The sequence below is a fragment of the Poecilia reticulata genome, unplaced genomic scaffold (genome assembly GCF_000633615.1).
Source record: "Poecilia reticulata strain Guanapo unplaced genomic scaffold, Guppy_female_1.0+MT scaffold_979, whole genome shotgun sequence".
NCBI lineage: Eukaryota > Metazoa > Chordata > Actinopteri > Cyprinodontiformes > Poeciliidae > Poecilia > Poecilia reticulata.
In genome coordinates, this window is record NW_007615720.1 from 1 (window position 1) to 9,563 (window position 9,563).

Consider the following 9,563-nt stretch of genomic DNA (forward strand, 5'->3'; position numbering starts at 1 on the left):
GTACCTGTCCATAGATCTAAACCAAAATTACATTTTTTGGATGTGTGCTGCCCAATAACACAGTAGGGAATTTGGAAGTGACTGAATCCGCCACTGATTTTGCATCTATGAAGTTTGGACTTGCAGATTCTGGGTTTGTAGTTGTTTTTTATGTCGGCTGCTGAATGTTGAACATGTTGTGGTTTTCAGTGTGCAGGTGCTCTAGCGCCCTTTTGTGTCTGTCTGTGCACATCGCTGCCAGAGGCCCAATCCTGCATAGAGGATGGAATATATAGCAGAAAATGATTTAATCCATTTTTTTTATTATTTTTTTTACAGAATGGAATCAAAAACAGTTCAGATGATATTTGTGGCTCTCAGCGCCGTCGGGCTGATTGGAGTCATCATCTGCTGCGCCCTGCCTGAGTGGTTTGTGGGACATCCTGGTGATGAGGTAATCATATGACCAAAAGGCATTTATGGTTGACATTAGCATGATAGTTATGATTAGTTAGCTTTTATGTTTTTTATCAACTACTATTTTATGTGTTATTGCATAATTTAAGCAGAATGTCTTTATAACTGTTACAAAAATGCTGTACATATGAACCATAAGAATACTGACTTTGCAGTTTTACTCCTCATCAGAAACTTAGAGATTCCTGACATAATCTCTTCTTTCCTAAACTATTTAAAGACTCAGTTATATTAATTTATATGAACTTCTGGTTTGGATGGGAGTTTAAAAATATTCTCAAAGAAATAAACACAATTCTGACATTCAGTAAAAAGAAATTAATTAGATTTTTCTATGAGATTTAATATCATAGATCATGTTTAATATAATGAATGTAAATATCTGTTTCTCTGTCTTTCGATGGATAGGAAGTTCACCATGGTCTGTGGAAGTGGTGTGAAAACCACAGAACTAGACCGCAGGTGTGCATAACGCATGAGGACTCCAGGTTAATCCTTGAATTTCAGATCTTCAGGGCTTTGACCGTCATCAGCTGCATCCTCTGTGGTATCAGCTTCCTCCTCCTGATCTTTGGTTCCGACTTCACCACATGTGTTCAGAACCAAGACACCAAACCCAAAATTATCCTGGCAGCCGGACTGGACCTGATACTGGCCGGCTTGCTGGTGATCATTCCTGTCAGCTGGTTTGCAAATAATATTAGAAATGGACCAGAGGGAACGATGCTGGGAGCGAGCATCTATATCGGCTTTATAGCTGGTTTGATGTTGATGCTGATTGGAGGTCTGCTCTGCTACTTAATCAGATCCAGCAGCTTTGGAGGAACCGTCAGCTTCTTCAGCAACAGAGCTTAAGATAAAAAAAAAACTTAATTTACAGGCTTAATGGAAGGAACTGGTGTCCAATAGATGGGTAAACAAGGGATAAATTTAGGTAAAAACTGGGAAGACGAAGTGAAATGATCATTTCTACTTTTAACATTCAGTGTTGGAAGACGTTCTCTGTAAAACTTTTGACTTTTCCCAGTATTTTTCTAAAAGTCTGTTAACATTTGACTTCACAAAGATCCTCAGGAAAAATATTTTAAAAGGCATAAATGTCATTTTTGCCTTTAAAAATAATTTTCCTGTATCCAGGAAAATTAGATTTCAGTGACCTTTTGATGCATTTTTTTTGGTTGCTTATTAAAACTGTTTTATGTTTGTCATTTTTTCATTCTTTCTTGATTCCAGTTTAAAAACCAGTCAAAATAATTACCNTAGAAAAACACGCTCACATACAACACACACGGGGACCATCCCCCCTCACCTCATCCCCCCCCACCAGACTCCCGGACCCCAGCTGCACTCTCTTCTCGTCAGCCTCCTAATTGCATATGCACAAATGCAAATGCCTATTAATTAATTACTTGACTAATTAGTGCAGTGGTATTTTAGGGCGATAAATCAAGTGGAGATGGGGCCGAGGCTGGCGGGGCAGGAGGGAGACCGAAGGGAGTGCGTTTACAGTGGTGAGGTGCTGTGAGAAGTATACCTGCAAGGTCCAGGGCTCCTGAAGTCAGAAGCTGGTTAAAAATGCTTGACAGGTGACTGAGTCAGGTGAGTGCTCTCTGTTGCGAGAGAAGCAGGGACTCGGGAGAGGACATTAAGGCTGAAAAGTGACCTCTGCTCCCCCGACTGTGCTGTTTCCTGGCATGTGGCCAGACCTGCACGCTCCCTGCACCCATTTCCACAAAGATAAAAGCATCAGCTACACAAAACTCAGCCTATACCAAGGCAAATCTATCCTTATGGTGTGAATCTTGTACAATAATCCACCAAAAGGGAGCTGAGAGACAGATTTGATAATTCCGGCATCTGTTTTTGGAAGGTAGATGAATTATTCTGGAATCCTGGGTAGTTGTTGTATTCACTGGTGTCTGAACGTGTGCCCGTAGGTGTGCCAGGCCCCCRCCACAGATAGGTACCCACGGAGCTCTCCGGATTGAAATATTCATTTCGGTTTGCTTGCCCAGACAGTGTGGTCCTAATTGCAGCATCAGAAAGCTCCACCTCTTCCTCTTGTCAAGACTTGGCTGCAGCAGAGAAGGATCTCACGTGGGAGCGGTATGCCTCTGTAAGTAACTGCGTGCACGCCTCGGTGTGGGTTTACGCGCTTGTGGATCTGTCCTTCTTTCCAATGTCGCTCATTCACAAATCCAACACGCAACAGCTCCAGGAACAACATTTCTCTCTCAAACGTTTTCATGTAATTTGTCTGTCTTTTCTCTCAAGTTTCAGCTTTTCTGCTCATCTCATCCTCCGTATCTGAGGCAGAGTTCAGTTTTGGACTGTTGATCTGTCTGTCAACTCGTCTCATCCTGTCAACGTGTCCGTCCACAGGGTGAGCGTTTCATTAGTTCCTGTGCCAACCCTACCCCTTGCCTGGCCAAGCTGAACCATCTTGTGGGAGTTTTGGCTTTTAATTATAGTAAGAGAGGATTAATTATGGCAGTAGAAACAAGGGGCCATGCATTATTGATGCTATGAGTGAAGGGCTGGAGGGGGTAGAGGGTGCTAATTAAATCACTGCCCTACTGCCATGTCCTCCTCTGTCTCTTCCTCYGCCGTGTCTTCCACCTGCTACATCCCTTACTTTATATGACTCAATCCACAACACATGACTTTTCCTTTGTTGTTATTTTCAATATTTTCACAAGAAAGTTTAAAAATTGTTTGATCATGCCCACATTTCCATGCATTYCCTTACAGCTTCCTATTTTCTTTACGCTTACAATCACAGTTTAGGAAATTATTCCATTTGTTYKGAGGATGCCTCTTTGAAGGGATCATTCTTTTTGTTAAATGTCTCTAAATGATGGAAAAGTAGAAATTGTTTTCATTTCAAATGACAATCTCGCATCAATTAAAAACCTCTGTTTAATAAGTAATTTTAGGACATGAGAAGAGCGTTTTAATGGGAAAATGTAGGAAAAGGATGCCATCTAGTGGTACCTAGTGGTTATCAAACTTTTCAGAAGAGAGTTCCTCGGTTTTCCGAGCACTTATATACGGTGGCCGACAGGTGCAAACGCGCAGCGGCAGAGAAAAGATGCAAACAAAAGATGAGATGCAAACAAAAAGCGAACGCAGCAAACAAAAAGAGAGACGCAAACAAAAAGCTAATGCAGCAAACAAAAAAAGAGACGCAAAAAAAAGAGAGATGCAAACAAAAAGTGCTGAAAACGGAAGGGCTCCAGAAAACTAGGGGAAGTCTAACAAAAAAACCCAGCTGTGTCCGAATTTAGGTTCTGCATCCTTTCAAGGGCCCTGAGAAACTGATCCTTCGAAGCATAGACATAATAAAAGAGTAACCCCCCTGCCTACCCTCATTCCCCAATTGGCTGCTCAGGCGCAAATGCGCTCTTGGAGTTTAACCTTTGTTAAACTTTAATATCTCAGTTTAAATAAAAAAGATCCTAAAATCTTCACAAGCTGTTTATTCATTTCCAGCATTTTGGTTTCACTGGATTTTAGACAAAATCAAAACTTTGCACTTAAAGTTCACCAAACATGACTGCATGAAGCTTTTCTGGATGATCTGAGGATTTATTGGATGGATGTTGGGTCGTGGTTTTAGTGACGCAGCTGAAGGAGAAAATGCAAATGATTTATGTTTACTAATAGTTCTTGAAAGAAGCATCCAATGTTGTTCTGCTTTATGAATGTGATATTTACCAATGAGCATCAATAGTTGTATAAAATGTGTTATATTTTCATTATTAAAAAAACTATCAAGTTTCATTATCACTATCAACTCTCATCAAAGGTAGTTACTTCACTTTCACCTGCAGAAAAAGTACAAAATATTGAATTGGTTCTGCTTTTTATAGTTTTTTAATTATTTAGCCATATTTATTATTATAAATGGTCTCTGATCAATATAAACTATAATAATCCATTACTGTACAGGGTTTCCTCCAGAAAACTTGCCCAGCCCAGCAGTCCGCCGTGTTTTTGTATTAAAAGATGTTAAGGTGACAGGAAATTTAAAAATATCACTTGGTAATTAATTATACGTTAAGGGAAAACGTCGACAGTAAAACACTATTTAAACCCACAACTAGTCTTAAAAATAACAAATCAAAATATACAATTAAAATGAATTTCAATTATTTGCACTTCTGTTTAATCCAAATTAAGTCAGCAGCTCCATTAGGCCCCTCAGGTCTTCAGGGGCCCCATAAATGCTAATATTTTAACACAAACCATAGATGCTTGAATGTAACATTTGTTTATTGAGATAATCAATGTTGTTAAATTTGTTTCAGTTTCAGCATATATAAATTAAAATATTTTAAATTGTTTAACATTTAAATGTAAGCTTTTAAGGAGTTGGGAAGTTTACTTTGTAAAAGTTCAAAGAACAATTTTTATAGTTAGATTGTTTTGTTACCATAGCGACACTCTGATGCTGTGAGTTTAATATTTAAGTTTGAGCTCTGTTTGCTCACAAATACAATTTTGTAAACTTATTGCTTTTTAGGTTGGCCAATTAATCTACTTCCCCCTCTCTCATATTAAATCCAACACATCTGTTAGAAGTGCTGATGTTTTTAGGAACAAAAGGGGCCCCTATATCAAATTCTACTCCAGGTCTCATACAGCCTTGTACCGGCCCTGTAATCCACTGCACTACGCGACAAACGGGAGATTTAATTCAATGCTGCTAATATGGCTTTAGTAGCTCTTTCATTTCGTGTCTGTTGAGCTTTTAATAAGAGTCACAGAAACTATTCTGTGTGATGCTGTCAGGTCGATATGGACCAGACTCTCTGAGGAATCAGTACCTTCTTGAATCTGTCATGAAGGATTAAGGCGGTTCTGAAGGCAAAAGGGGGTCCAACCCAGCAATATGTACCTAATAAAGTGGCAGGTGAGTGTAAACACAAGTTTAAATCAAATTTAAAAACAGTTTTAAAGCAATGGCACTGATTAATAGAATCATGTTGCATGTTTTTAAGAACCGCTGGAAAAAAGAGATCCGACATCTTTAGTTCAGACTGGAGCTGCTTCCAGCTGTAGGAGTAGTAACTGGTGTCCAATAGATGGGTAAACAAGGGATAAATTTAGGTAAAAACTGGGAAGACGAAGTGAAATGATCATTTCYACTTTTAACATTCAGTGTTGGAAGACGTTCTCTGTAAAACTTTTGACTTTTCCCAGTATTTTTCTAAAAGTCTGTTAACATTTGACTTCACAAAGATCCTCAGGAAAAATATTTTAAAAGGCATAAATGTCATTTTTGCCTTTAAAAATAATTTTCCTGTATGCAGGAAAATTAGATTTCAGTGACCTTTTGATGCATTCTTTTTTGGTTGCTTATTAAAACTGTTTTATGTTTGTCATTTTTTCATTCTTTCTTGATTCCAGTTTAAAAACCAGTCAAAATAATTACCAACCAGATTTGCTTCAATTTCATGATGTTTCTCAGTTTTCTGCTTTTGATAAAACATTTACTGTAACTATTTCTGTTTTTGTACAATAATCACAACAGATCATCATCTTTGGTCAGATTCAGATGTGATTGGAAAATAAATAAGATGAATCAAAATATTACATTTCATAGAAGAGCTTTTTTTCTTTTACAAAATTATATTGAAAATTTAAGCAACTTACAGAAAACTTTACTTCAACTGTTTGAGTCTTCATCTCATATGCAAAATAATATTGTTTTACAAAATGACAAAGATCCTTTAGATAAAGTATTACCGTCTGATTTTATGTTATATTTCAGCTTTTGATTTTGTATTTTTCATTTGCAAACAAGAAATTAAAATAAAAGTTTTTGCTGATTTTCCATAACTATTTTTGTGATTTAAGTGACTTTGTTGATAACAGACAGGCTGATCTGAGTATTTCACAAACTGCTGAGATTTTCCCACACAACCATCAGAAAATGGTCAGAAAAGAGAAACCATCCAGTGAGCATCAGTTCTGTGGGGAAAATGCCTTGTTGATACCAGAGGTCAGAGGAGAATGGGGCGACTGGTTGGAGCTTATAGAACGGCAACAGTAACTCAAATCGTTACAACTGAGGTCTGCAGAAGAGCATCTCTGAACACACAACACGTTGAACCTGGAGGGGCTACAGCAGCAGAAGACCAGACCGGGTGAAACTCCTGGCAGCTAAGAACAGGAAACTGAGGCTACAATCCACACAGACTCACCAAAACTGGACAATAGAAGATGGAAAAACGTTTCCTGGTCTGATGAGTCTGGATTTCTGCTGCGACATTCGGATGGTCGAGTCAGAATTTGGCATCAACAACATGAAAGCCTGGATCCATCCTGCCTTCTTTGGTTCTGGTTCTGGGGATGCAGAGCAGATCCAGAACCTGAGGGTTCTGGAAGGTTAATTCAGCAGCAGATCTTTAATGTATTGTGATGCTAAACCGTTCAGTGATTTATAAACTAACATCAATATTTTAAAGTCTACTCTCCGAGCTACAGGGAGCCAGTGTGTTTTGTGCTCCAACTTCCTGGTTTTAGGACGTTAGAGCACAACTTTAGAGCACAACTGCTGCTAACATTTTAGGAAGTTAGCAGTTTGATTTGTTGAAGAGACCTGTGAAGACGCTGCTGCAGTAATCAATGCAGCTAAAGATAAACGCAAATAAAGCTTGAGCATTGTTCTATGTGCTTTTTAAAACTCTTTATCTAACATAAAGATATTTATATAATTACTGACAAACTGCATTTGCGCACAGAGAGCAGTGGGAAGCAACAGAGGGACCTCTGGTAGTTTGAGAGAAAACCATTGTTTTCGTCTTATCCATGTTCAAAACCATCTTCAGATTAAATGAGTTTCAGATACTTGATGGTTTTTTTTATCTTTCTATTAAACATTTGCTAAAGATGTCAAAACTTACATCCTGTTACTTTTAGTTTAAATGAGCAGAGACTCTTCATTCACATGAAACAAAACCACAGGTGGCATGAAAAACCAAGCAGAATTTCCGTTATGAAGCAACAATCACACCGTCAGTGCCGTTTCACACGGTTTCCACTTTACTTAAAGACACAACAGAAGCACCTGCAGAACGTGAGAAAGGTAAGAAATTATTTGCCTTATTTATTTTTATTGCTAAGAAAAACTGATTTAGCAAAAATAGAAGAATTCTAATCTTATAGAAATCCATCATAATGTGGACAAAATTAATCTTTTGAGAACCAAATAAGCTTTTCTTATCACTTGTACATTTTTAATGTGCTCTTAGGATGCATTATACAGAAAGAGACAAAAGAAATTATTGTCAGCTCAGTTTATTTCTATTGCACCAAGTCACAACACGTTATCTCTAAGGAATTTACAAAGCAAAAACAAAAAATAATTTTTTTTAGTTAAAGTAAAAAGTTATTTGCAGGAGAGTGAGAACATTTAGTAGTTTAGTTATCTCAGCCGAAGCCAAAGGAATCACAGCTAAACAGATTGTAGCTTCAATAAAGAGTTAAATAAAGAAAGTTAAAAGTTTAAATAAACTGCACCAAGTTGATATTGAAGCATTCAGTTTGTCCTGCAGCAGAGAAAACCAGGAAAACCTTTAATAAGCTGATTATTAAAGACTTTATGTGTTAATTTAGCAGAGAGTCGATGAAGAGAAGCTAAAATAGGAGAAATAGTAATTTGTTTATTTATTTGGCTTTACTTCCTTGGGTTCACATCATTAAAAACACATTCATTACACATTAGAAACATATTTATAGTTATATAGAAATATTTATTTATTTATAAATCATCAGTCTAATAGCATAATTGTCTAAGTACAATTATTACACTTTATAAAATAATTATTCATAATTATTTTTGAATAATTTGCAATATTTGCTTATTGCGTTTTCTTGCAATAAGCAAATACAGCCGACAAAATGACCTGTTTAGTCACAAAGGTCAATTTAAAATTTCAAAACTGTCAGATGACTTTATTACCCCACATAAATAATTCAAATAGTTTGGATATTCTTTATTTCCTTCCTACAGAAAGTTTCTAATATCTTAGCAGGATGGAAAGTTCATGTTTGATCTGTTTTACATTTTGCACACAAGTTTGTTTGTGGTGCTTTTCTACCCTAAAGGAAAACCTTAAGAAAACCTTAAATTACAGCAGAAAAACCCAGTATTCAGTTACGCTGCATGAACTGATCACGACATGATTGTAAGAGAACGCAATAAAAAACAAATCTGTATAATTAGGCTTTATTAGAAACATAGATATTAATTCATAAATGAACTGTTGTGGACATTTATGCTACATTTTCTGAATTGTAATTTGTAATTCTGTAATTCTACTAATTTAGTTTTCTTCAATGGACAGTTAGAATATATTTAAGTTAGTTAAAAGCTTTGAGATTTGCTAAATTTCAAACAGGTTAAGGAAGTGAGATTTACATTTTCATTCCTAGAAATATGTTTGTTTGAAGTAACAAGTGGATGGACTATGTTTTCTACGTCACTCCTGGACAGGATATCTTTAATTTTAGCAATAACCCAGAAATTAGAAAATCAAAGAAACTTGTTTAATATGAGATTTAAATAACAAGTCATGGCCAAAAATAACTCAGAGGTTCTTTACTTTGTTACCAGATGTAGGAATGCAACCCGACATTTTGAGCCTCATGGCAGAAAGAAATCAAGCAGCTGTCATCACATCTATGATCTAAAGTCTCTTTTCTCTGCCACGTTGCTCTAACCTGTTAATGTGCGGTTTGGTTTTACCCCATAGTGAGGTTTTCTGCTATACGCTCTGTTCATCAATGTGGTGAGCGCGACATGAACGCTGCACCTGTGGTCAACTCTCTGTTGTTTGCAGCAACACTCAGCAATAGAGAACCTCAAGTGGGATTTTTATTGAGGTCATGAATGTTAAGTTTTACTTCAGTTTTTGAACAGATGGAGAAGGACAGTGAAAGACTCATCATTTGAAGTGTCCTAAATGTTTAATGCAGATCAAACTACAGGATTATTTGTGAAGTTAAAGGGGGAAGTAAGAAGAGCATTTAGAAAGGATGAGGAACATGACTGTGGCTCTAACTTGCACAGAGATCCATAGACAGGGCCGTGCAGAGAC

At 37.0% G+C, this 9,563-nt stretch overlaps 1 protein-coding gene across 1 annotated transcript; it reads left to right on the forward strand.

Moving 5' to 3' along the window:
• Positions 1–319: 319 nt before the first annotated feature.
• Positions 320–1,311, forward strand: LOC103461297 (claudin-4-like). The gene is made up of 2 exons (XM_008403613.1): positions 320–433; positions 865–1,311. The coding sequence occupies exons 1-2, from the start codon at positions 320–322 to the stop codon at positions 1,309–1,311; spliced, it is 561 nt and encodes a 186-aa protein (XP_008401835.1).
• Positions 1,312–9,563: the final 8,252 nt, after the last annotated feature.